Here is a 27524-nt window from a genome sequence, read left to right on the forward strand (position 1 = left end):
GGGTGATGGTCTGCGAGGAGTGTGGTGTGTTCTCCCCGTGTCTGCGTGGGTTTTCTCCGGGTTCTCCGGTGTTGGTAGATGGATTGGTGACTCAGAAGTGTCCATAAGTGTGTGTGTGTGTGTGTGTGTGTGTGTGTGTTGCCCTGTGAAGCACTGGCGCCTGCTCCAGGGTCTCTTTCTACCTTGCATCCAGTGATTACGGGTAGGCTCTGGACCCACCGCGACCCTGAACTGGATAAGTGGTTACAGATAATGAACGAATGTTTCAGTGTTTGGTAATACCTGAATTAAGTTCTTTGTTTCATAGAGTGGATCTCTCCACATTAGAGGTTTAAAGTAGTATGTCTGCTGTTCCCTAACCTGAACAAGAATCATTGGAAAAATCACTGATTGCTCCTTTAATAATTTTTAAGTATTTACTTCCTCATGGACACAGGATTGTTATATATTAGTAAGTAAATACAATTCTGATTCTGAATCTTTACACCAGCTGCTGGAAAAAGACCTTTTCAATGCTTCCTTCTTCACACTGGTCACCATGACAGTGTGTGAACCTTCGTCTGTTGGTTTCAACATGGCTGATTTGGAGGTGATCACTCGACTGCCCGAAGTGTGTGTTCCGCTTCTTAAGGCCTTGGTATCAACACCCTACAAGGCAGATCTGGAGAACAGCATTAGGAAGAAGATAACTGCACAGTGGTATAATAAAAATATTTATAACAAAAATAAAACAAAACATACCAAAAATGTACATCTCTGTAAATTCTAGATTATTCATGTCAAATTTTTCTTACCATTTAAAAAAAAAAATCTCAATAGTGTGGAAGAGTTGTGTGCTGTGGATTTGTACGACCCGGACACTCAAGACAGCCACGCCAAGATGGAACTGATACTGTCAGCTTGCAAACAGCTTCATCAGTGTGGACTTCTCAGTACCATTCTACACAGCAAGGTACTGATAACTTGAATTTAATTTCTGTGTTTATTATGCACTGAGACATACACATCTTACTATTAATAGACCTGGCCTATTTATTAGATTAGGAAAAACACAATAGGATAGAACTGGCAGCTTTCCTAGTGATGGTTTTAATGTGATATGTGCTGTGCTATTTTGTGTGTTAAGTCTGGTGTGCCAGTCCAGGTCTGATTTTAATGTGCAGATTGATATTATAGTGTGAGTATAATGCTGTGTGGCAGTCTTACAACATCTAGACCCAGAAGGGTTTTCCCCAAAAAATATTTGGGACTTTAAAGTAAGAGTTATGATATATTGATTATTGTTTAATATTTACGTTGCGGTATGATACTACGTAACTGATGCCAGGCAACTTGTTAACTGAAGTGTTTAAAGGGTCCATGTTAGTCAGTGAGGCCCTGACAGCGCTCATTCTGTTTGTACAGGATGTGGGTTACAGCTCTCTAGGATCCAAGCTCCTCACAGCAGTCTACAAAGGCATCGCACCTGGAGAGGACAGGAAGTCCCTCCCCTCCATGGATGTTAGCAGCCGGAAGTTGGCCAGTGGTTTAGTGCAGCTGGCTTTCTCACTGGGGGATCAGGTAAGTAATTAGGTTAAAAAGTAATGGAACCCTAAAAAAAACAGGTTTAGTAAAGTGTTCATTTGGTGAAGTGTGTTCTTTCATTTGGCTTGTGTCCTTTGTACAGACTGAGCAGTTGGTGGGGTTGTTGCTGAACTCTATCACTCTGTCAGTGCCCCTGTCCGGCAGCCTGAACCCTCATTTCCTTAGTTTCTCCCATGGAGAGTACTTCTACAGCCTGTTCCATACCACGGTTAATGCAGAGCTCCTGCGGTGCCTGGACTGCTCGGTCCCTCTGTTGCTCACTGCAGCCACTCAGAGTCCCAACATGGTGAGACTTCCTTCACAGAAGAATGAGAATGCTCCCAAGTTTATATTTTTTTTATGAAATGAAAAGTATTATAGATACATTATTTCCATTCTCTTCTGTAACAGTTTGCACTCTTCTGGACAGGCTTTTGAGTAGATGATGAAACCTTTCTGTTTTGGTTTGATGGTATTTAGCCACAATAATTGTAGTGAGTTCCGAAATGTATGGAGTTCAGCTGGAAAGTCCACAGTACCTGAAGGGCTGTCTCCAAACTTTAATAATGTAGCTCCAGATATTAAATAAAATATTACAGACCACATACAAACAGCAATCTTTTTTTTCCCCTCAAACTCACCATTCCACCTTAACCGATGGGAACTTCATTTCCTCACAATCGTTGACATTCCCTTTAATAGTAGCACATCAGTATAGTTTCCTACAATGTGGTCAGTTTTAGGATTAAATATTTGTATTTATTTTCTGCCCAGGTGAGTATCCTGCTCAATGGTATGTTGGACCACAGTTTCCGAGAGCGTTCAGTCAGGAAGACTCAAGGATCTCGACTGGCTGAGCAGCTTCTGAACGGGTGGGACTCTCTGAAACCTTGGTGGGGAAACCCCACCTCTTCTCCAGAGAGCAAAACCTCGATCCTTACACTGCTTTCCAAAGTTCTACAGGTATCAGAATCACATTAGCACACTTAAACCTACTAGACATTCTTAAAGGGGGATCCACAAATGTTTACTGATTTTTACATTTATTTCTTTAGATCTGTTACAAGTCTCCCCTCATATTAATGTATTTTATTTGTGCTCACAGATTGACTCTTCAGTATGTTCAGACACCAGTCATCCTGCGTTTCACGCAGTGTTTTCTACCTTCACCAGTCTCATCACAGACACATCTCTACCATTAAATCTAAAGGTAATCTGCAGTTATTTTATTTACAGTGGTGTGAAAAAGTGTTAGCCCCCTCATTTGTTCCTGAATTTCTTTGGATCTTGGAATGATGTCTAGCCTTTGAGGATATATTGGTCTAATTTGCTTTGTCAGGCAGGCCCTATTTAAATTATTTCTTGACTGAGAATAGGTGTGGCAGTATTCAGGCCTGGGTGTGGCTACAGAAATTGAACTCAGGTGATAAATCACAGTTATGATTTAACTGAGGGCGGCACGGTGGTGCAGCAGGTAATGTCGCAGTCACACAGCTTTAGGGACCTGGAGGTTGTGGGTTCGATTCCCGCTCCGGGTGACTGTCTGTGAGGAGTGTGGTGTGTTCTCTCTGTGTCTGCGTGGGTTTCCTCCGGGTGACTGTCTGTGAGGAGTGTGGTGTGTCCTACCTGTGTCCACATGGGTTTCCTCCGGGTGCGCCGGTTTCCTAGGATTTTGCACTTGTTTTTCTCTTACTGAAACATTATTTTTTGGTGGTGGTGGTGGGGTGGTTAATAAAATGTGTAAAACTGAAGTGCTGTATTTTGTCATTGCTGTATGTATGCAGATATAAGCTTTTGCTATTTTTTAACACTCTTTATACCCTAGTAATAATAAAAGTTCTCTTTGGGCTGTTCCTTTACAATTCTATTTATATGAAAGTATATATTAATTTTGTCTCAGAATAATTCAGTCTCATATGCATTCTGTATTTTCTGTATCTACCTTTTATAAGGTACAAATTTCTTTCAGTGTCTGTAGTACATTTTGACTTAATACATAATCACATAATCATAATTTTCCCCACAGAGCCAGGCCCTAATCATCCTGCCCTTCTTCACCAAGTTGCCCAGCGGTCCTCTGGAGGAGCTGCAGAGAGCTCTGGAGGCTCTAGTGGCAGCTAATTTCCCCATGCAGTCAGACGAGTTCCTGCGTGGATCTCTCCAGTGCAACAATTACATGGACTGTGTTCGGAAAGTGAGGGGCTTTACTGCTTAAATCTGATTCTGATCAAGTAGGTGTATGCCTGCTTTCCCTAAAACTGCTTGAGTAGAAGCACTAAAGCAAAGCCCCAGCAGTCTGACCATTTAAAAATCAGTTCCGATGCATGTACCAAAAAGAAAACAACATAGACAGCATTTTGTATGACCCCAACAACTAGGCTGGCCTCGATCTTCATGCATGTGCTAGAGTAACCATAACTAGTTGCTACCCACTTTTGCCTAGAGCTAACTGAATATTGATGACTGATTCAGTTTTTAGACGCCTTGGAGTTATCCCAGAGTCCTGTTCTTCTGAAGCTAATGGCAAGGGTCTTGTGTCGGGACAAAAAGCACATCATGGAGGACAATTTTCAGACGTGCTTCCAGAGAATTGCACGACAGTAAGAAAAAACTCTCACATATTCTGTATGTGTGAAAGCGCATAAGCTGCTATCTGAAATAATATCTGTTCTCCTAAAGGTCTAGCTGCGAAGGGCAAGTTCTTCTTCTCTGCACCGTCTATCAGATGTTCCACACCAAAGATGTTCCCATGAACTCTATGCTGCTAGGCTTGCTGGACAGAGTGATGCTCCCCCTGAGCTTTCACTGCAGCCCTAAAGCTTTATCACAGTTCTTCATCACCAACGTGTCTAACATCATGACTACTCTACAGGCACGCTTCATCAAAGTGAGTAACACGAATGCAGTCACAAGCAAGAGCACAACAAAATAAAAAAAAAAAAACAATGTATACATTATAAATAGCATCCTCGGTGTTGCTGCAGTTGTATTTTTTAATACAGTCTTTTATGATGTCTCTTTACAGTCTGTAGATTCTGCTTTTGAGAGCCAGATCATCATGAAGATCGGCTGCTGTAAGCTGCTGGAGTTGCTTTACTCTCGTCTGCCTAAAGAAGAGGTCTACTCTAAAGACTCGGCCATCAACCAGGCCTTCTGCGGCCCAGTTAAAGCAGAGGGAAACGAGCTGTCCAAAAACCTACTAAAGTGAATACATTCATTCATTCATTCATTCATTCATTCATTGTCTGTAACCATTTATCCAGTTCTGAGTCGCAGTGGGTCCGGAGCCTACCCGGAATTACTGAGCACAATGAGAGAACACACCCTGGAGGTGGCACCAGTCCATCGCAGGGCGACACACACTCACACATCGGGCATTCCTCCACAGCCCAATACTGGGGAGAGCTTTGCATGCCATTAGCCCACACTTGGTATTGCACATGTGCAGCCTCTTCAGAGCATTTCAGAGAACTTATGAACACATGACTGAGCATCAGCATCCAAAATTAGTATAATTTTAGTAGCTGTTATAAAAGATGGCATATTTACAGTGTATTTTGCCATCTGCCTTTTTCATTTGCCTTTCTGCCATTGCAGGTCATGCTTTGAAGGCTTCACTGAGAACATGGCAGGAGAGAGCACACTGTTGGAGCTGAGGAGACAGTATCATTGTGCTGCTTATAATTGTGCCATCGCCCTCATCAGCTGCAGCTTTAATGAGACCAAGTTCTACCAAGGTTTCCTCTTCACTGAGAAACCTGAGAAGGTGGGTACTGAGAGTTGCGTGCGGTAAACCGAGTGCCTACACTGTGTGGTTAATTGTTTGTGGATGCCTTTCTTCCAAAATCTAGGTTATTAATGGGGTTTCTTCTTTTCTAAGAAGGTTTTAGATTAGATTATTGAAGCTTTATGTGAGGATCTGATTGTATTCAGCCACAAGATGACAAGTGAAGTCAGATTCTGATATTCTTTGCTTTTGATTTGAATCACAAATACCTCTAATTCCAGAGGTATTTGGTGGAATCAGTCCAGAGATCGCAAAAGCAGTCCAAAAACGCAGAAGAAACGTTTTAGGGGTGTCTACAAACATTTGACATAGAGTGCAGTACAGTTACTCCATTTTCATAAAGGGAAAATATTTTGAGAATATAATGAGATGGGCGGCACGGTGGCGCAGCAGGTAGGTGTCGCAGTCACACAGCTCCAGGGGCCTGGAGGTTGTGGGTTCGATTCCAGCTCCGGGTGACTGTCTGTGAGGAGTTGGTGTGTTCTCCCCGTGTCCGCGTGGGTTTCCTCCGGGTGCTCCGGTTTCCTCCCACAGTCCAAAAACACACGTTGCAGGTGGATTGGCGACTCGAAAGTGTCCGTAGGTGTGAGTGAATGTGTGTGTGTCTGTGTTGCCCTGTGAAGGACTGGCGTCCCCTCCAGGGTGTATTCCCGCCTTGCGCCCGATGATTCCAGGTAGGCTCTGGACCCCCCGCGACCCTAAATTGGATAAGCGGTTACAGATAATGGATGGATGGATGAGAAGAAAGGGTACTGATTAAATATGTTGAAAGTGAGAATGGAGAAGAAAAACAACCAAGCACAAACCTCTCACACTGAACTGAGCTGTGGCGACAGGTCCTATAACCATTCATTCTGAAAAGATCTGTTGAGACGGGGCAGAAAAGGAAGTATAATAAAAAAAAGGTGTATAATATCATCTTCATCATTGTATCTGCTTAATCCATTTCAGGGCTGTGGTGGGAGTATAATGTCATCTGTATTTTGTTCTACTGTTAAATTTCTACTGCTCAGTACATGTTTGTAAATTTACTTTCAATTTCTCATTACAGAATCAATTCATTTTTGAGAACCTCATTGACACACAAAGGACATACAATTTTCCCATTGAGATTGAGGTATGTGTTTTCTTTTTTATGCTTGCTATGTTAAAGAATGTATTAGCTGTAATATTTGGTTGTTGATGCAGTTTGGTCTGTCATTTTTACTCTCAGGTTCCCATTGAAAGGAAGAAGAAATATGTCATGATAAGAAAAGAAGTGAGTGAAGAAAATGGAGGTGAGGACTTCAGTCTGAGTCTTTCCTGTACATCCCTAAATATCGCTATAAAGCAAGCCATAAATCTACAACTAGAGTAATCACCTGATTTTTAGGTTTGAATCTATGGGTTACGTATGTATATGTTCTGCTTGTATATTAAATCTGTAGACACCATTATATAATTACTGAATTTATATATTTTTTTCACTTCACAGATGTCCCAGTATACCTCTCTTCCCAGTCCTACATGGCTGACAGTAGCCTCAGTGAGGAAATGAGTCAATTTGACTTCTCTACAGGAGTCCAGAGCTTTTCCTACAATTCCCAGAATCCTGCAGGTCACCGTGGTAGCGGCAGGTCAAGGGTGGGTGTGATGCGTGTTGTCTGCTTTTCAGAACCAGAATGAGATTCTTTCCTAGTGTACTATGTTTAAGAGAGAGAGAGAGGAAAAAAGTGAAATGTCATGAAATGTTAATCCAAATCTAATATGTACCTTGTTGTCTTCAGGAGCGTGTAGAGGTTCTACATGAGGATGAAAGTGTTGAGCTGGAGATGGATGAGCTGAACCAGCACGAGTGCATGGCCACCATGACCGCCCTGTTCCGGCACATGCAGAGAAACAACATCACCCCAAAAGTTGAGGAGGTAAGTGAGACCCTAGATGGACCCAAGTCAGCAATGTCAGAGATGAAATGCCTTGTTTCCAGTTTATGTGGTGTTTCTTGATATAAGCCTTTTCCAGTTTCCTGAGTGGCACACATGTCTAAACCGTGTCTAAAAAACATGTTAGAACTGGGCATACTGTTCTCCTCCAGGTGACTTGAACTGTCCGGTCACATTGTATTAGCAGCAGTCCAAAAGAAGAATGTAGTTGCTTTACTGTGCACTGTCTGATTGGAGGAGATCAAGCAAGTGGGTGCAATTACCTGTGACTAAAATTGACGAGAAAATTAGGTCAAATTCAGTTTATCACTAAAGGCTGTGTTGAAAAATAAGCATGAAGTGCAGAAATAGATGACGGAATAAAGCATAAATCCTGCATATCAGATTATAAATACACATTTGTCTTTAATATCAAATTCAACAGATGTTTAATACTTGTCATAGTGTGTTGCTGTGCAGAGACATTGGAGATTCTTATTATTATTATTTTTTTTTGCACTCTTGATTATATATTAAACTGCACTGAATTTGAATCAAGGGGTGGCAGGGTGGCGCAGCAGGTAGTGTTGCAGTCAAACAGCTCCAGGGACCTGGAGGTTGTGGGTTCAAGTTGCGCTCCGGGTGACTGTCTGTGAGGAGTGTGGTGTGTTCTCCCTGTGTCTGCGTGGGTTTCCTCCGGGTGCTCCAGTTTCCTCCCATGGTCGGTCCAAAATCACACGTTGGTAGGTGGATTGGCTGCTCAAAAGTGTCCGTGTGTGTGTGTAGCCCTGTGGAGGACTGGCACCCCCTCCAGGGTATATTCCTGGCTTGCGCCCAATGATTCCAGGTAGGCTCTGGACCCACCGCGACTCTGAACTGGATAAACGCTTACAGATAATGAATGAATGAATCAATCAATATATATTTTATAATATATGCAGTTTTTCTTTTGCTCCTAACGCATAAAATTTGTTAATGTGGAATGTGTCTTGTTATTAATGCACACATAATCTGTCTTGTATTTGTAGGGTGTGATTCCCGGTGATCTTCCTCCCTGGATGAAATTCTTACATGGGAAGCTGGCAAATCCAGCAACTCCTCTGAACATTCGCCTGTTCATCGCCAAAGTCATCATCAATACAGAGGAGGTGACTAATGCCATTCACACACAGTCAGTTATAGATCTGGGATTTTTCATTCAGTCAATTTAATTGCTATCTGTTAAATAACTATTGAATCTTTTGTTAATTTTTGTACAGATGTTTCGTCCCTATGCCAGACATTGGCTGGGTCCACTCTTACAACTAGTTGTTTCTGGCAACAATGGGGGAGAAGGCATCCATTTTATGGTGGTGGACATAGTTGTTACTGTCCTCTCTTGGACCAGTGTAGCCACGCCAAAGGTGTGTGTGAATTTGATCTACTACACATATTTTTTATTTATTAATCAGGTTCAATATTTTATTAGCACCCTGTGACGGACTGGCCCCCTCCAGGGTGTAATCCCGCCTTGCGCCCTGCCTTCTGGGTAGGCTCCAGAACCCACTGCGACCCTGAAGAGGATAAGCGTTTACAGAAAATGAATGAATGAATTCAATAATATTTTATTTGCCCCACTAATATCTTGTTTAAATACAGCTTTTTAAATTTCAGAACATAGTTTATATTGACCTTTGGTGAATTGGTTTAAGGCGGCATGGTGGTGCAGCAGGTAGTGTCACAGTCACACAGCGCCAGGGACCTGGAGGTTGTGGGTTTGATTCCCGCTCCGAGTGACTGTCTGTGAGAAGTGTGGTGTGTTCTCCCTGTGTCTGTGTGGGTTTCCTCCCACAGTCCAAAACACACGTTGGTAGGTGGATTGGCGACTCATAAGTGTCCGTAGGTGTGTGTGTGTGTGTGTGTGTGTGTGTGTTGCCCTGTGAAGGACTGGCACCCCCTCCAGGGTGTATTCCTGCCTTGCGCCCAATGATTCCAGGTAGGCTCTGGACCCACCGTGACCCTGAAATGGATAAGCGGTTACAGATGATGGATGTATGGACGGATGAATTAGTTTATCACTGATGTACTCTAACTATAACGAAGCTATAACAAAAATTCTTGTTGGCTTCAAATCTGATCAATTGCAAATAGCCACACAAAGCAATGCTATTAATTAAAAGTGATTATTTTCATCATTTTGCCTTTATAGTGTAATGCAGAAAAGTGTATGAACATTACATTTGATAACTTGATCTTTCAATCTTTAGGGAAACACGAGAGATGAAGTCCTGGCCAATCGCCTGATAGAATTTCTGATGAAGAACTGCTTCCATGCAAAAAGAGCAGTGTTCAGGCATAACCTGGAGATTATCCGCACCCTGGTGGAATGCTGGAAAGACTGTCTGCGCATCCCATACGAGTAATTGCATTGCTATATTTAAGACAAGTGGCGTGACCTTCAAAGAAAGTAGTATAAACGGTTTCAGAATTTACAGGAATAATCAGCTCTTTTCTACAGTTATTCTTTTTCTCATAATGTTGTGACATTTTAGTGACACCGGAATTATCAGAGATTCTGGAGTAAACATATTTTAAACATGTCCTCCGTCTCTGAGCATAATAAGCCAAGTCATTCATCATCATCAACTGATTTTAGTTCAGTTTAGTTTAGATTCAGTTTAGATTTTAGTTTAAAAAATTTAGATAAAACTAAGAATAATAATGAATAATTCCCTACTTTTTGGTTGTAAATTAATGCGGTTTCCTGTCACGGCTTCGATGTGACATTTGGCAGATGCTCTTTTCCAGAGAGAATTTAACCATGTAACATTTGTAGGTGATTGTAGTATTTGGAGTTCAGCTGAAGGAATTTTACTGTTAGTAGCGTGTGTAAGTCTTGTCAGGGGATTGGGGAGAATAGTGGTGTAACCCATAACGATACACCAACAATGCTTAAATTATTAGGTATTTAAAAAAGTTTAAAGATTGTGTTTTGTGGTTCTAATTGTGTATGACGGTATTGTAGCCTACTTGTTTCCCAACCCAGGTATGTACAAGAATCCTCAGTTTAAAAAAACAAACCAAAATTCAAATTAATTTCTCTTCCAGGCTGCATTTAATGTTATTGTTGTTGTGGTGTGTTTTGTTCTTCCCCCTCACAGTCTGATATATGAGCGTTTTTCTGGAACTGACCCCAACAGCAAAGACAATTCTGTTGGGTTGCAGCTCTTGGGAATAGTGTTGGCCAACCACCTTCCTCCGTATGATGCTTCTAGTGGAATTGACCATGACAGGTATACGGTGAATTCACACAGCTGCATGTGAACTTGTTATTTGTTCGGTGTTTGTTGAAATTAAGGAATATTGAAGACAATCTTTGCTCCCTTTGATATCAATATTTCTTTAACAAACACATTTTACAGGTACTTTCAGTCTCTGGCCACCAACCTGTCATTCATCAGATATAAAGAAGTCTACTCTGCTGCAGCGGAAATTATTGGGTTGACATTGAATTACATGAAAGACAAGGAAAATGTATGTACATGAAAAAATCAACCATCAGTCTGAAAGCCCAGTGATGAGCATATTGAGGTTGTTAATATTTGATTTTTCTTACAGCAAAACCAGAGTCCTTTGTTTAATGCTACCGTCTCAAAACTGAACGAATTAAAGAATAAAGATCTGAGTGACAAATTTATCATTTGTCTGAGCAAAGTGTCCAGGCATTTCCCATCTCTGGTGTCTCGGTAAGTGACATTTATATTTAAATGAATAACCTTTGCCTGAAGCTCTTATCCAGATGTTAATAGTGTTATAGGGTAATGCAGAGAAAAGACTTTAAATGGTATAGTGTAAGGACATTTAAAATTGAACTTTCTAACTAGGAAACTGTGTTTGTGTCCACACCAGATTTATAAATGCAGTTTTTTACTTGCTGCCGAAACTACATGGCGTGTTAAAGACTCATTGCCTGGAGTGTGTTCTTAGCTGCACGGACTCTATTCCTGATGTCTTCATGCACCTCAAGACCAAGGGCTTTGCCCAGATTATGGCCCACAGGTGTGTCCAGCTAGAATTTCCATACATGAAATAAGTAAACCACTCTAATTATAACTGACAGTCATCCTCCGGGTGACTGTCTGTGGGAAGTGTGGTGTGTTCTCCCTGTGTCTGCGTGGGTTTCCTCCAGGTGACTGTCTGTGAGGAGTGTGGTGTGTTCTCCCTGCGTCTGTGTGGGTTTCCTCCGGGTGACTGTCTGTGGGAAGTGTGGTGTGTTCTCCCTGTGTCTGCGTGGGTTTCCTCCGGGTGACTGTTTGTGAGAAGTGTGGTGTGTTCTCCCTGTGTCTGTGTGGGTTTCCTCCGGGTGCTCCGGTTACCTCCCACAGTCCAAAAACACACGTTTGTAGGTGGATTGGCAACTCAAAAGTGTCAGTAGGTGTGTGTGTGTGTGTTGCCCTGTGAAGGACTGGCACCCCCTCCAGGGTGTATTCCTGCCTTGCGCCCAATGATTCCAGGTAGCCTCTGGACCCACCGTGACCCTGAAATGGATAAGCGGTTACAGATGATGGATGTATGGACGGATGAATTAGTTTATCACTGATGTACTCTAACTATAACAAAGCTATAACAAAAATTCTTGTTGGCTTCAAATCTGATCAATTGCAAATAGCCACACAAAGCAATGCTATTAATTAAAAGTGATTATTTTCATCATTTTGCCTTTATAGTGTAATGCAGAAAAGTGTATGAACATTACATTTGATAACTTGATCTTTCAATCTTTAGGGAAACACGAGAGATGAAGTCCTGCTTAGGACTTAGGACTTAATTAGAGTAAACCACTCTAATTATAACTGACATTTCATATTTTCCACTTATGCAGACCCAGATTAAGCCTGAGCTTAAACTTAATGTTGGCACAGCAAAATTAAACAATTGAAGCTGTCTTTTACAGAGATGAAGTGAGGCAGCGAGTGTCCCTGGACATTGTGCATAAAATCCTGGCCATTCTAAAACCAGAAGAGCTGAAGGAGGTTCTAGGACCTATCACTGCATTTGTTTCTCACCCCTCCCCGCTGTGCAGAGAGAGGATGTATGATATTCTCATGTGGATCCAGGACAACTACAGGTGCTCTTTGCTTTCTCCTATTTCTCTTCTGTAATTTAGTTTTGAATTATTGCTCTTTTTGTTTGTTCTGTTGCTATCTTTAGCTCTTTAGCCTGTTTTTCCTTCCTCGTGCCCTTTCCTCACTTCTAACAGATGAAACTGGATGCTAGCTAGATTTTGTCCTGTGTTCTTAAAATGTCTGCATCAAATGATAACTGTATAATAGCAGGTCTGGGGTGGACTGGGAGCTATTTTAATGATTGTGTTTACAGTGATGCTGAGAGCAGGGAGGACAGTGTGTCTGTGGAGGTGCTCAATGCAGCCAAAGAAACACTCCTCCAGGGTCTGACAGATGAAAACCAGGGCTTACAGTGAGTAATACATACACAGGTTTCTTGCCCAGTGGAATCATAAGAATTAATTTGTACTATCCACATCAGTTCTAAGCCCCAGCGAAAGTGATTGGCCTAAGTTCTGCTGTTCAGTTTTTCAGTGCCTGTGATTTTTTTTCCAGGCTTTATGTGCGTAACTTCTGGAGTCATGAGAAGCGTTTGCCCCCTGCCACGTTGGAGCGAATGTTGATGGTGCTGGGTTCACTTTACTCGGCTCGCATCGAGGAGCGCTTCCTTAGTCTGGCCACAGATTTACTGCTGGAAATGACCAGTCAGAGTCCTGACTACACTCGCAACATTTTTGAGTTTCCCCTCTCAGAGTGCAAGTTTCAGGTAAGCTCAAAGCTACTTCTGTTTCAATGGCACGAGACATTTGGGTGTTATCCATTCATACATTCATAGAATTCTAATCACATTATGGAGGCAACTTTTTGGAGTCTTGCTCAAGGACTTTTATTGGTGTAGCATGGTGTGCTCAGCCAGGGGTTCTGAAAACTGCACTGCCACATTAGTGGTGTTACCCACCACTAATTGGAAGTTAAGAAAGTCTCCTGTAAAGTTACTCTTTTGGAGATACATGCTTATATATAGGATAGGCTATAGGATATAGGAGTCACATGCACATTACGCCTCTTTAGACCAAGTCAGATTCTGAAAACAAGAAAAATGGATGAATAATGTACACATTATCACTTATGCTGCCTTCACTTCACTTCAGAGCTCATAATGGCTTTTCAATTTGACCCTTATAGCCATCATTTAAATAGTTTATTTCTAGTTAATTCTAGTTTTAGGTTCATAAAGGATTCTCATGTCTTTCCCTTACTTCTGTGGTATTGTATTTTTAGGACTACACAATCTATTCTAACTGGCGTCTTCGGAGCACAGTCCTCACACCAATGTTCATGGAAACTCAGATGACGCAGGCTGGAGGCACTCAGGGCCCAGACAGCGCAAAATCACAGATAGCCAGCATGAAGGGCCAAGTCAGAGCCACTCAGGCCTCTCTGGAATTCTCCCAGACGCAGGCTTCTGGAGCAGGTACTGTCTTTACATCACCAGTTCAGTACTAATACAGTGTTGGAAAAGTGTGTTAATATGTTTTTAATAATTTCAGCGATCTAAAAACAGACTCTCAAACAAGTGTATAAACAGATTCCAATATTCTGTTCATGTCCAGTGTTTCTACAAATTTCAGTTATGATACAGATGATTATAAAATTATTGGAGAAAATAAATGAAAATAAAATGAATTTTAATAATTTAATCAAATTAACCGTATTTCAGAATTAAAATAAATCATATGTAATGTGGCACAAAATCAATATAAAAAGTAAATTACAGTAAATTCTTGAGATACTAAATGATAAATAAAACATTCCTGTTGATGAGTACATTGTAACTTTTAAATCTACATTGTTGAAGTCATTGCATAATTAATATGGTGATGGTCCTTTTTCACATGGTACTGTAGGTGAATACACACCTTTGCATGTGTTTTCAGGTCGGCGCTCAGCGTATAACTGGCTGACGGGCAGCAGTGTGGACACTCTGGCTGATTACTCCCTATCCTCTGACTCTCTGTCCTCTCTGCTCGTGTTTGAAAAGAAGAGAACAGACCGGCCCCTCACCCTGAGAGCTGTGGGGGCAGGATTTGGCACCCGACGTCTCACAGCTTCTACTGATGAGACGGACAGTCGCACTGCAGGTTAGCTGGGGTCATTGAGGGAGTTCACTATGCCAAACACACAGTAAAGTACCACAGAAGATACTGAAGAAAAGTTGCTCTGCTGTTTTCAAAATACCCTCTTACATCTCACTCTCTTAGTGGGTAGAATGGCCCTCCCTTTCACCCATTGCTATAGTCGAAATGGGCCTGTTAATGAGCTGATTATTAGAACAGGTGTGTTGAGAAAAGGGAGAACACCAAAATGTGCTGGATAAGAGGTATCCCATGACCACGGTTAAGAACTACTGTGCTAATGCAACAGAGCTGTCCAAGTGTGTAGTTTTACCAAGTTTATCAAGAAGTGATAGCTGGCTTCATGTGTTTTGGAGGTACGCTTTCTTCGCCTCCTCAGCTTGGATCATGAGATTGAGGAGACGTATCTAATGGGTTAAATTGGGAATAAATAAATTGGACGCAAATTATGCCCAAACCTTTAAAAACAACTTGATTGTTTTTTCCTTTACAGCTGACCGGGAGAAGCGTGCCGACATCCTAAGACTGAAGCGCAGGTTCCTAAAGGACAAAGAAAAAGAAAGCATCAAGTTTGCCAAGCAGGAAATCCAGTCGCAAAAAACAGAAAGGGTAGGAGTTATAGTTTATTTACAGATTTCTGTGTTTTCATACGCTTATATTTTGTTGCAGTTGCGGCACTCACCTATTTGTTGAACAGGAGAAAAGGGCAGATCAGAAGTTACGACGTGATGCTCAGGTGACCTTGTACCGGAGCTACAGAGTGGGAGACCTGCCAGACATTCAGATCCAACACAGCAGTCTTATAGCCCCCTTACAGGCACTGGCACAAGTGAGTGATGACACACAGGTTGTGTCTTATTACATCAATCAAACCAAAACATGTTATTTAGTAACTGTAGCTGGATATTAATCAGCAGACCCACATGATAATGTTGTCAATTTATAACATTCAGCAAGAGGATTATTACAATGAAGCGAAGGGTGTTTAGTCTGTCAGCAGCACTAGATAAATTGATCATCTACAAATAAACTTCAGCCAAAAAGGGTAAACTGACAAAACTTAACTAAAATAATTAAAAATAAAATATGATTTGACACAAGTTAAGTATGTTATACTTTATAAAAATGCACGTTCATATTCTGGGCGGCACGGTGACGCAGCAGGTAGTGTCACAGTTACACAGCTCCAAGGACCTGGAGGTTGTGGGTTAAAGGCCCGCTCCGGGTGACTGTCTGTGAGGAGTTTGGTGTGTTCTCCCTGTGTCTGCGTGGGTTTCCTCCGGGTGACTGTCTGTGAGGAGTGTGGTGTGTTCTCCCTGTGTCTGTGTGGGTTTCCTCCGGGTGACTGTCTGTGAGCAGTGTGGTGTGTTCTCCCTGTGTCTGCGTGGGTTTCCTCCCACAGTCCAAAAACATGTTGGTAGGTAGATTGGCGACTCGAGAGTCCATAGGTGTGTGTGTGTGTGTGCGTGTGTCACCCTGCGAGGGACTGGCACCCCCTCCAGAGCGTGTTCCTGCCTTGCGCCCAGTGATTCTGGGTAAGCTCCGAACCCACCGCGAACCTGAACTGGATAAGCACTTACAGACAATGAATGTTTAAATTCTGCTTTTAACTCATTTCCTCTGTTAATTCAGAGAGATGCCACTCTGGCCAAGCAGCTGTTTAGCTCTCTCTTTGCTGGGGTGCTGGTTGAAATGGGGAGATCCAAGCCATCTAAAGAGAGGGAGGAAATTCTGAAGAACCTGTTGCAGGACATGAACAACTTTCTACACAAAAGCACTATATACTTCCCTCCTTTCATTTCTTGTGTCCAGGTAAGTGGACCATGTGGGTCAGGTGCTTAATTATGGGGACCAAGATATTGTGACATTTTTGTCATGCTGTGGTGGTAGAGAGAAGGTTTGATGAATGTTGGTAGTGAAAATGTTGTATATTCACTGTGTATGTTTTGAAAAAAATAAGGATTTCCATAAAGCGGAGTTCAAAATCTGTACTCATAGCAACTGATCAGGTGACTCTCAGGTTCATTTAAGCTACTCAAATGCTCATCCGTCCTTTGAGTAACTCTTATTTATTATTAGATTAAAATCTCCTTTAGAATCAGCCCTGCGAATATTCAAGTATTCAAATAATTCAAAGTTTAGTCTAATATTTCCCAATCCCAAAACTGCACCACAAGTGTATTATTTGATATTAGGGTTTAGTTTTAACATCTCTCACTGGGACCCTAATGTACATGATGCTGGGCTTTAAGGATTCTGCTGTACTTTCAGTTTTTGAGTGTACCCTCACTTTACATGCCATCACGTTCTCTGCAGGACATGTGTTACCAGCACAGGGCTTTACTGAACATTCAGCCTGCCATTGTCAGTGCCAGCTGTCTGGCCAGTCTTCAGCAACCAATGGGCATCCTGCTCCTGGAGGAAAGCCTTCTGCATTCCAGCAGCGTGTCTGAGGAGCCTCCTTCCAAACGGGCTCGGGGAAAGAGGGAGCTTCCCCCAGACACAGAGAGATGGATTCATCTAGCAAAGTGAGTTCAACTTTATCAACCGCTTCTTTGTACACCACCTGATCCATAGAGGTTGAATATCATCACCATCCAAATATCAAAATAAATAAAACATGTCCGTGTTTGTTACGGATTTTCATTGTTCTTTACACATTGTAAAAGTTAATGGATGATGATTGACTGAAGAATCAATACAAATTCTCCATATATTTGCAATAAAATCTTTTTACATTATCTTGCATTACAATGTCACCTTCTCATGTAATGATACAGTTTTTTGTTGTTTTTTTATTTATTTATTTTGCTCTAGGCCCAGGATTAAAATCTTTTTTCTCCCATCCTTAGGTTGTATAGGTCTTTGAGAGATTACGATGTTGTGAGGGGCATCTTTGGAGGAAAGATTGGCACAAAGCCAATTACATGCAGTGCTCTTCAGGCAGAAGCTAAAAGTGACTACGCCGAAGCTGTGAAACTCTACAATGAGGTACTGCAACTATTTTAGGATCACAATAAATGCACTCAGAAGTTAGAATAAAATTGGCAAGATTTAAGTTTATTAGAAGTAGTTGTTCTTTATTGTAGCTGAGGAAATATAATGCATTAATTCAGCTGAACTAAGCTCTGTGCTTTTCAATAATCCTTGGGCTCAGGCACTGAACACTGAGGAGTGGATGGATGGAGAGCCCACTGACACAGAGAAAGACTTCTGGGAGATAGCAGCTCTGGATGCCTATAATCACCTGACTGAGTGGAAGTCTCTGCAGTACTGTGCAACAGTTAATATAGACGACAGCTCCCCTGTCAACCTGAACAAGATGTGGGATGACCCCTTTTATCAGGTAAAAATGGGTCAGATCAGTTTGTCTAAGGATGAGGAATATACAGATGTTAAAGTTAAAAAAGCCCAAACAGTGAATAGCAAACATCATCTAAGCTTAAGCACCTCAAATAAGTCAGCAAAAGATATGTGTAACTACTTCACTGACTGTAGCTGTTTTATATGAAAATGCTGTCATTATTATTACTGTGGTATTTTATGAGGATATCCCAAGTCAGTAGAAAACTTATTTTATCTAATATCTCCAAGGAAACATACCTGCAGCACACGATGCGCAGTATGCTGAAGCAGCTGCAGCTGGGACAGAGGGACCAGGCTCTCCTCAGCTTTGTGGACGCTGCCATGAAAGTGGAGGAACACAAACTAGTGATGGAGACACACTACAGTCAAGAGCTGAGCCTGCTGTACATCCTGCAGGAAGACTACGATCGAGCTAAATACTATGCTAATAACTGTATGCAGGTTTTCATGCAGGTCAGTTTTGGCTTTAAGGATGCACTGAGAAGAGTTTAAAGTTGTGTTCAGACATGTACATGCACAGCTCTAACATGTGAAAGCATTACAGCTGTGAGCCTTTATTTAGAACAGCAGTCCTGACATGGATTGTGTGGTGAGTCGACATCTGGAATTTCACAGAATGTTTGCAGCACTCACAAATAACATTTGATTTGATTTTATAAAGATATGTCCATTGGCATGTACACTGGCCCTGAACTGTCTTCTGTATGCTTGCATAACAGCACAATTAGAATTACATTAAACAAACCCTGAGTGTAAGGTGCCTACCATTGACAAAATTCATTCATTCATTCATTATCTGTAAGCGCTTATCCAGTTCAGGGTTGCGGTGGGTCCAGAGCCTACCTGGAATCATTGGGCGCAAGGCAGGAATACACCCTGGAGGGGGCGCCAGTCCTTCACAGGGCAACACACACATTCAGTCACACACTCACACCTACGGACACTTTTGAGTCGCCAGTTCACCTACCAACGTGTGTTTTTGGACTGTGGGAGGAAACCGGAGCACCCGGAGGAAACCCACACAGACACAAGGAGAACACACCACACTCCTCACAGACAGTCACCTGGAGCTGGAATTGAACCCACAACGTTCAGGCCCCTGGAGCTGTGTGACTGCGACACTACCTGCTGCGCCACCGTGCCGCCCCCACTGACAAAATGTTGGCTCTAATTTAAGACCAAAAATACAGAATCTAAATGGTCCAAGACACCATGGGGCCATCATGAGCAATTATGGCTAAAGCTAAACAGCTGCCCTCACTCTAGATGGGAATTGTTAAATGGGAGCTTACGATTTTTTCATGCCATTTGAGAGATGCTCTTATGCCTCAGTGTTTTGTTATGATTTTGAAGATCTTGCTTTCATTATCATTGTCAATGTCCAACTTAAAGCACATATGTCACTTTTTGTCAATTTTCAGTTTATTACATTATTTGAACGCAGCAGCTTTCCTTCACATTGTGTGAAAAATTCACAATGAATTAACCAATGGAAACACTCCAAAATTACTCAGAACTAAATCTTTTTACCCTGACTTAACTTTCTCAACTTTCAGTGTTTTGTCTTTCTCCTGTAAAGTTACTGTTTTGGGAGAAGCATGTTTTTAATTTTTAAAGACAATGACGATAGGACGACAAGATTATGCTGACTGTTCTTTTACAGTATCTTGCTATTTTCTTGTTTTTCATCAGTAGACATTTGTGGAATGTGTTGAATGATGTTCAAGAAGAGTGTTATAGACTCCCTGAACTACTGACACGTAGTCTGAAAACTTTGGAATCTAATGTATTTTTAGTAGAGGTTTTAATAATTAGGGCACCCAACAAGTGGAGTTTTTGCTGATGTGGAATAATACAAGCAAAGCTTCTCACTCTTGAATACATGTGTAAAGACTTAAAAACCCACCATTCTTTTAAACCATTGTGTTTTACAGAACTACTCCAGCATTGACCCTCTGTTGAACCGCAGCCGTTTGACTGTACTCCAGTCGGTCCAAGCTCTGACAGAGATCCAGGACTTCCTGCAGTACATCACAGGAGAAGGTTGGCTGACTACATTTTTTATTTTTTTTTTTTAAAGTGAATCTGTAACAGTAGTTATTAAGGCTCTCCTTTCGTCTTGGCTATTTTCAGGATTGTATTATTAGACACTAAGTGTCTAGTGTAACTGCTACACCATTTTTGTGCAGGGAAGCAATTAGGAGTAAATATGTTTAACAACGACTGTTTAGCACAATCACTTTATTTTTATTTATTTTTTTTGTATGTAGGTGCAGGTTTGTATGAATGTGAATTCTTTTTATCTCTTATCTCAGCAATGACACTGTGCTGCTTTCTTCCAGTCTCTGTGGGCTCTCTGAAGCGTGTGATCAAACGGTGGACAAGTCGTTATCCTGACGCTAAAATTGATCCCATGGATGTTTGGGATGACATCATTACATCTCGGTGAGTCAGCGTAGATTTAATGCTTCATTTCAGGTATTTATGGGTTATCTAATGATCTCCTCCTCTCTCTCAGTTGCTTCTTCCTGGATAAGATCTTTGAGAAGCTGAACTCGTCTCCTGCTAACAGCATGGAGGTGGATGGAGCAGAACAGGAAAGCACAGAAGATGTAGGAGCTCTGGTGAAGCGATGCAAGTTTAATATGAAACTGAGCATGGCGGACAGTGCCTGGAAACAGGTATTTCTCCATAATGCGATAATACTTCCCTATTATCAATGTCTAAGCATGGCTGAACATGGAGGTGGAGGCTCAGTTTTGCCTTCCTTCTGATATTTAAAAATCCTCTGTGTTCATTTTACATGAGCATGAGTGAGTAAACTGTATGTCCAAAGGTTTGTGGACACCCTTTCTGATGAGAAAGATCAGCTACTGTAAGTTGGACAGCTAAATGTACCTGCAGTGCTTGTATAATCCTAATTGAAAAGCATTGCTAATAGAATGGGGGACACTGGAGCAGCTACACATGAGCCTACCAGTGTCATGCTGTTACTGCTGCAAAAAGGGGATTAATTACATGTTTATCAGTTTTATTCTCTCTGAAATGTTGAATGAGCGAGCAGGTGTCCAAAGCATGTAATGTGTATAAACAAGTCCCATTTGTCATGAGAGTTTACTGCTTGCAAATATAAAATAACATCTTTAACAAACACTGAAATGTCATGTTTCCCTGAATAATATTATAGAACAACTTCTCAGTAGCTACCAAGTTGCTGAAAGAGCTTCACCGAGAGGCGAAGATGGAGAAATCTTGGCTGCAGCGCTGGGTACACTGTTTTACCCGCTTCACTCAACGCAGGAGCCAGAGTATCGGACCAGCCGAACAGATCACCTCCCTGCTGAAGACTGTCCCGCTACTCGGTAAAAACTCACCCACATTCATCTGACAGGAGTAAGAACCTTCACACATTTTACAGATATGAAAGACACAATCAACTTTTACAGGTTTAATGCAAACTGAGCAAGTGTGATCAACTGTTGTTAAAACTGACTATAACAAGTGAACTCTGTCATTGAGGCAAAGAGCTAAAGAGAACCTCTTGTGGAGGACTGTGTGTAGAGGAAGTGTGTGAAGTGCTTCCTTGTAAAAATACAACAGTTAAAGAAATGATAGGCCAAGTCTTTATAAAAAGGTCTTTAATAGGCCTTTTTAGTTGTAGTGCTATATTTTATAGTGACAGAGTGATCATTTCTACAACTTGAGATTTTTTTTTTCCTTTCCATTTTCTTTACACATATTCAGATTGTTTTAAAATAACACATTGGGTTTTATTTGAAGGACCCATTCCATTTCAAATTGTCGTTTTTTTTCTTCATTCGAAAAAAAAAATTAATTGATGGAAATTAATTGATGTGTTTGCTTGAGAAGGGAAATCCCCAAATTGCTTTGCAGTTCAGTCACTATTTTATGTTAATGCCTTATGGTTTAGCGTCTGCTGGCCGTTGAAGGTACTGTGTGAGTGATGTGTTAAATACAGTGAGTGACTACCTCTTGGCTGTTATTTATGACGATGTGTAGAGGAGACTGAGAGGCAGGGTGAAGGCTCCGTAGGCAGTGTGTTCAGAGACCAGAGGATCCTCCTGGGTACCACATTTGATCTTTTGGCGAGTGCTGTCTACAACTGCCCCTCTACTCTGGAGACGCTTGGAGGAGAAAAGGCTCAGAGAGTGCTGGAGCTTTCCGGAGAATCTGACAGTGACAAGGTTGTGTTCCTTTATTTTAATTTTATTTATTTTACTGTTTGACAAAAACTTGTGCAACTTTATTTTGAGTGCCTTTTACTGCGGTAAATAAATGTAAGGCCTGAACATCAACACTAAAGGTTAATACACATTCGACTGAGCACAGACTGAAACGAAGGGGAGTTTTAAAATGGCGTATGTCCAAAAATTTATAGATGCCTTTATCTTTAGTTTCTTCAGTTACTTTAAGGTGGAAACACAGTGCACACACAGTTTGTTTGAGTTCCATACAAAAAGTATGAAATGAAATGGAACTCTCAGAAACACAGGGCTGTGGAGCAGTAAAACTTTTCTGGGGAATGAAGCACCATCTATAACTTTTAGAATGAGTTGGTCTTGTGTTTGAGATTCAAAACTAATAAGCCAGCATCTGTGTCTGACTTCACCAATCAAACCCTCACAGAAATGTTCCTACATCAAGTGTAAAGCCTTCTCAGAAAAATAGAGGGGGACAATTTTCTGATTGATACAGTTCATTTCATTATGACATGTTGGATGAGAATATCCACAAATTTTTGGCCATATAGTGTGTATTGGAATGTGAAGAGGAGCACCCTGGCTCTATTCGCAAGTTGTAATCTCAGCCAGTGCCCTCCAGAAACACATCAGGATCAGTTTTTTTTTTTTTTTGCCTGTTTGAATATGGTATATAAAAGTTTAATATAAAGTTCATTTACTCAGAATCCATTCTGTTTTCCTAGTTTAAATAAACTTAAGAGGTGTGGCCTCCCTTTTGTAAATTGCAGGTGGTGGAGGGGCTGCAGAAACGTGCTCTGGAGCTGTTACACAGTGCTGCTCACAGGGCAGAGGAAGAGGAGCAGTCTTTCAGCCACAAGTACACAGACAGTGCCGGCATCGTGGACGCATACATGACTCTCGCCAACTTCTGTGACAAGAGACTAAGGGAGGATGAGCAAAAAGAAGAGGGTAAATGTGGCTTTGCCGTAAACGCAGAACAGACAAAAGATTAAAATCACCTCCTTGTTTCTACAGGCATTCTGCAGTTTGTTGTTCTACAGTTATTAACTATAGTCCACCTGTTACGATGCATACTATGTTAGCTCCATTCTACCCTACACTTCAAGGGCCATGACCCCCACAGAATCACCATTGAACAAGACTAATGTACAATAACTAAATGTTGGGAGCATAAATATGCTGATTATACAAATATAAATGTAATATCAAGTTGTGAGCAGTAGGTTTAAAGCTCATCTTAATGTTTTGCAGCGAGTCCGTCAAAGCTCCAGTCTTTGCCTGCTCATGTAGTGAAGATGATGCTGAAAGCTCTGAAGCTCCACTCTGAAGAAGCCAGACTCAGGTTCCCCCGTCTACTGCAGCTGGTGGAGTTGTACTCTAAAGAATGCCTGGACCTGATGGTCAAAGAGGTGGGTAATGTTGTGGATTAGAGGTGGTATGATTTAAAATGTTCACTGGATGATAACCTAGTGAAAATGTCTCCATATTAAGTGAACTTTTCAATGAACACAATAGTTGGTGAAAATTAAGATGTGCTTTTATGGAATAGGAATGTAACCACTTGCATTTAACCATTTAAAATTTTATAAAATTTACCACTGACTGTCTGTTGGAGGATTTTTTTTGTGCATTTATCAACTGCCGTTTGTAATTTAATTTCCTATATACATGGAGAAAAGCTCCAGAAAGCTGTAGGCTGAGAAAAACTGGTTTGAGTATTTTGTAAATAATTCATTCATTCATTATCTGTAATCGCTTATCCAGTTCAGGGTTGCGGTGGGTCCAGAGCCTACCTGGAATCATTGGGCGCAAGGCAGGGACACACCCTGGAGGGGGCGCCAGTCCTTCACAGGGCAACACACACACTCACACATTCACTCACACACTCACACCTACGGACACTTTTGAGTCACCAATCACCAATTCACCTACCAACGTGTGTTTTTGGACCGTGGGAGGAAAACAGCGCACCCGGAGGAAACCCACGCAGACATAGGGAGGGACACACCAAACTCCTCACAGACAGTCACCCGGAGGAAACCCACGCAGACACAGGGAGGACACACCAAACTCCTCACAGACAGTCACCCGGAGGAAACCCACGCAGACACAGGGAGGACACACCAAACTCCTCACAGACAGTCACCCGGAGGAAACCCACGCAGACACAGGGAGAACACACCAAACCCTGAACTGGATAAGCGGTTACAGATAATGAATGAATGAATAAATTTACATTGCAAGTATTTGTTGAAGTCTCTAATTTAAAATGTATTTGTAAATTGTTGAATCTGCTTTTGTGGACCAAATCACTCACGTTCATTTGTTCATTTCCTCTCGCGGGTTTTTGGATTTGGAGACTTTCCTTTCACATTTCACCCGATCGAAATATAAATGCAGCCTGATCCACAAATGTGGCCAGCAGGCGAACAAGCCAATGCGTCTCCATTTAAGTTGGCCCCACGCGGCCTAAAACAACAGCGCCACCTAGCGGTGGCTTGTTCGCCTGCTGCCCACATTTGTTATTATATTCAACAATTTACAAATACATTTTAAAATTGAGACTTCAATTTTACAAATATTTGCAATGTAACTTTAAACAAATGTATCTATTTTCACATAAAATTGTGATATATCTGTGAAAACCAAAAACATGTATTTATGAATGTAACTCTATGTGTACAAAGTGCAGACCGTGAGACACAGATTGGGATGTGTTCATTTGTGAGTAGTGAAACACATTTGTGACTTGTGTTTAATTTGTGGTTTAACATTTACACATTTGTAAAGTATTTTGAGACTAATCTCTCTCTATATGGTGGTGCCTTTCCTGAGTTGTATTATTTTCGAGGCAGTCTACTTAGGTTTCCTTCAGGTGCTCTTGTTTCCTATAACAGTCCAAAAACAGATGTTGGTACGGGGATTGACTATTCCAAAGAGTCCATAGGTGTAAGTGTGAGTGAATTTAAAACTGGGTGCTTCCCTGTGATGGACTGGCACCTGATTCCTGGTAGGCTCCAGACCTACCATGACCCTGACCATGAATGAATGTTTTTAAGGCAAATGAGCATACTTTGTTTTAATAGATGGCGAGTGTGCCCTGCTGGCAGCTGATTGGCTGGATCAGTCAGATGATAGCCTTGTTGGACAAGCCCGAGGCGGTGGCGGTCCAGCATGTAATAAAGGAAATTGCAGAGTGCTACCCACAGGCCCTTGTCTACTCCTTCATGATCAGCAAGGAGAGCTACACCTTTGAAGATTCTGCTAATGGTCACCGGAATCAGGAATTTGTGGAGGAGTATGGGCTTCAGTAAAGTTATTTAATAATAAAGAGGAAATTATGATTGTGTAATTAATCTGTGTAATGTGTGTGTGTGTGTGTGGTATATTTTTCCAGGCTAAAGTCAAAACTGGATAAAGGAGGAGTCATTAAAGAACTTGTTGATGCCCTTCAGCAGCTCACCAACCCTGAGATGCTCTTTAAGGTAGAAAATACACTGAAAATGAACCTTTTTCTAACTACATAATATTATACATAATAGTTTACCACAGAGAAATATTCTAGAGTGAAAGTTCCATACACTGATTGCTCTGCAGGACTGGTGGGATGAGGTCAAGAATCAGTTGGAGAAGCCAGACATGGACAAAAAGATGATGAGGGAGCTGTACGGAGAAATGAGCGCCTCACTCTGCGATTCAAAAACCCAAAGATTTGGATCTTTCCGGAAAAAATTTGTTCAGGTTCACAATTTTACCACTTGTAATATGTTTTGTGTTTTATGTTCCATTTGATGACTAACTGTGTTTGATACGTTTTGTTTCCTTTGTGTGTTTTGCACTGAAAGAAATTCTCAAAAGAAATTGAGAAGCTTTTAGGCCCAGGCGGCACAAAGATATATGAAAAGCGTAAGGATAAGGCATATATCAGAAGAGTAGATGAACTGGCTGGGTCCATGAGAGGCTTCCAGAAAGAGCCGGGGAACCTGAAGGAGTACTCCCCCTGGCTCAGCAACTTCAGAGTGGAGACATTAAAAAGCGAGCTGGAGGTGCCAGGTCAGTCACTTTTGTTATACACTTAGAAATACACTTTATTTATTTAGTAGTATATTTGTGGTATTGAAATTGAATATTTGCGTTATGGGGCGGCACGGTAGTGTAACAGGTAGTTTTGCAGTAACACAGCTTTAGGGACCTGGAGGTTGTGGGTTCGAGCCCCACTCCAGGTGACTGTCTATGAGGTGTGTTCTCCTCATGCCCACAAGGGTTTCCTCTTTGTGCTCCAGTTTCCTCCCACGGTCCAAACACTCACGTTGCTGGATGGATTGGCAACTCATAAAGTGTCCCTAGGTGTGAATGTGTGAGTGTGTGTCGCCCTGTGAAGGACTGGCGCCCCCTCCAGGGTGTGTTACTGCCTTGCGCCCAGTGATTCCGGGTAGGCTCCGGACCCACCATGACCCTGAACTGGATAAGTGCTTACAGACAATGAATGAGTGAATGATTGCATTAGGAAGTCTTCAGATGAAATATTTTTTAAAAGTTATAACACTACAGTGATCCCTCGTTTTTCACGGGGGATGCGTTCTAAGACCACCTGCGAAAAACAAATTTCCGTGAAGTAGAGGAAAGATATATTTTTTTTTAATGTATTTAACAAGTATTTGGACTTTTAAAACCCTCCCGGTTACTGTTAACAACCCACACCTTGCATTAAACAGTCGGTCTATAATGATTTTCAGCTGGAACTACATGTGATATCCTACCAGTTTCTTTAATAGAGTAATTCCTAAGCTGTGATCTAGAGTAAGTAAATTTCACATGAACAATACATGTACTGTACGTAAGAAATACTTGTAAATGATATATTTTGTCACCTACAGGCCTAGTCTAATACATGTAAATAATAAAAAAAAAAAAAAACTTTTGGCTATTCATCTTTCACGGTTTTCCTAGATATTACCTCAATATCCGCGATATAGCGGCCATAAGCCCCCTTGAAAAAACCCGCGAATCTGCGAAAGATGAACCGCGAAGTAGCGAGGGATTACTGTATTGGCAACTTGGGAACTTTACAAGGGATGGAAAATATATAATGTAAATAATGTACTCGATTTGGGGATTTAACCTTTTTATTTTCACACAAACTTGGAACATTGCTGTTGGTCTATGGATTGTAAGATATAATAATAATAGTAATAATAATAGTAACATATTTATATTCATTATATATAAATGTGTTATTACTTTCATTAAAGAAAAAAAAAATAGAAATAGCAGGCATGTACAAATTTTGTCTACATTCTGGCTTGATTTTCCTGTCTCCTTTAGGGCAGTATGATGGTAGATCTAAACCTCTGCCAGAGTACCATGCAAAAATCACAGGCTTCGATGAAAGGGTACGTAAATGTGCAAGGTGTGACCCGTAGAGTGACTGGAGTTATGATTGTAGAAAAAAAAATTAATTCAGTTTTATTTTCCTCATTACACCAAGTTTCTAATTTGCAATA

The 27524-nt window shown here is 41.3% G+C and overlaps 1 protein-coding gene across 1 annotated transcript in view; it reads left to right on the plus strand.

The window, feature by feature from the left end:
* Nucleotides 1-27524, plus strand: part of prkdc (protein kinase, DNA-activated, catalytic subunit) — a 54985-nt gene that overhangs the window by 20531 nt on the left and 6930 nt on the right. The window contains exons 33-78 of the mRNA XM_066682032.1: nucleotides 491-699; nucleotides 820-952; nucleotides 1405-1560; nucleotides 1667-1870; nucleotides 2338-2526; nucleotides 2669-2773; nucleotides 3590-3757; nucleotides 4036-4163; nucleotides 4243-4450; nucleotides 4589-4767; nucleotides 5161-5329; nucleotides 6402-6467; nucleotides 6564-6627; nucleotides 6825-6973; nucleotides 7117-7254; nucleotides 8280-8399; nucleotides 8511-8654; nucleotides 9498-9649; nucleotides 10392-10523; nucleotides 10653-10764; nucleotides 10849-10976; nucleotides 11140-11289; nucleotides 12185-12358; nucleotides 12610-12708; nucleotides 12852-13062; nucleotides 13578-13770; nucleotides 14234-14437; nucleotides 14925-15040; nucleotides 15129-15260; nucleotides 16064-16243; nucleotides 16748-16959; nucleotides 17284-17422; nucleotides 17589-17777; nucleotides 18026-18250; nucleotides 19732-19840; nucleotides 20140-20242; nucleotides 20316-20478; nucleotides 20985-21159; nucleotides 21818-22002; nucleotides 22788-22968; nucleotides 23272-23429; nucleotides 25107-25318; nucleotides 25418-25505; nucleotides 25618-25761; nucleotides 25866-26073; nucleotides 27346-27413. Coding sequence (XP_066538129.1) covers nucleotides 491-699; nucleotides 820-952; nucleotides 1405-1560; nucleotides 1667-1870; nucleotides 2338-2526; nucleotides 2669-2773; nucleotides 3590-3757; nucleotides 4036-4163; nucleotides 4243-4450; nucleotides 4589-4767; nucleotides 5161-5329; nucleotides 6402-6467; nucleotides 6564-6627; nucleotides 6825-6973; nucleotides 7117-7254; nucleotides 8280-8399; nucleotides 8511-8654; nucleotides 9498-9649; nucleotides 10392-10523; nucleotides 10653-10764; nucleotides 10849-10976; nucleotides 11140-11289; nucleotides 12185-12358; nucleotides 12610-12708; nucleotides 12852-13062; nucleotides 13578-13770; nucleotides 14234-14437; nucleotides 14925-15040; nucleotides 15129-15260; nucleotides 16064-16243; nucleotides 16748-16959; nucleotides 17284-17422; nucleotides 17589-17777; nucleotides 18026-18250; nucleotides 19732-19840; nucleotides 20140-20242; nucleotides 20316-20478; nucleotides 20985-21159; nucleotides 21818-22002; nucleotides 22788-22968; nucleotides 23272-23429; nucleotides 25107-25318; nucleotides 25418-25505; nucleotides 25618-25761; nucleotides 25866-26073; nucleotides 27346-27413 — 7071 coding nt within the window. The remainder of the gene's footprint in view (nucleotides 1-490; nucleotides 700-819; nucleotides 953-1404; nucleotides 1561-1666; nucleotides 1871-2337; nucleotides 2527-2668; nucleotides 2774-3589; nucleotides 3758-4035; nucleotides 4164-4242; nucleotides 4451-4588; nucleotides 4768-5160; nucleotides 5330-6401; nucleotides 6468-6563; nucleotides 6628-6824; nucleotides 6974-7116; nucleotides 7255-8279; nucleotides 8400-8510; nucleotides 8655-9497; nucleotides 9650-10391; nucleotides 10524-10652; nucleotides 10765-10848; nucleotides 10977-11139; nucleotides 11290-12184; nucleotides 12359-12609; nucleotides 12709-12851; nucleotides 13063-13577; nucleotides 13771-14233; nucleotides 14438-14924; nucleotides 15041-15128; nucleotides 15261-16063; nucleotides 16244-16747; nucleotides 16960-17283; nucleotides 17423-17588; nucleotides 17778-18025; nucleotides 18251-19731; nucleotides 19841-20139; nucleotides 20243-20315; nucleotides 20479-20984; nucleotides 21160-21817; nucleotides 22003-22787; nucleotides 22969-23271; nucleotides 23430-25106; nucleotides 25319-25417; nucleotides 25506-25617; nucleotides 25762-25865; nucleotides 26074-27345; nucleotides 27414-27524) is intronic.

Source organism: Hoplias malabaricus, chromosome 9 (genome assembly GCF_029633855.1).
Source record: "Hoplias malabaricus isolate fHopMal1 chromosome 9, fHopMal1.hap1, whole genome shotgun sequence".
NCBI lineage: Eukaryota > Metazoa > Chordata > Actinopteri > Characiformes > Erythrinidae > Hoplias > Hoplias malabaricus.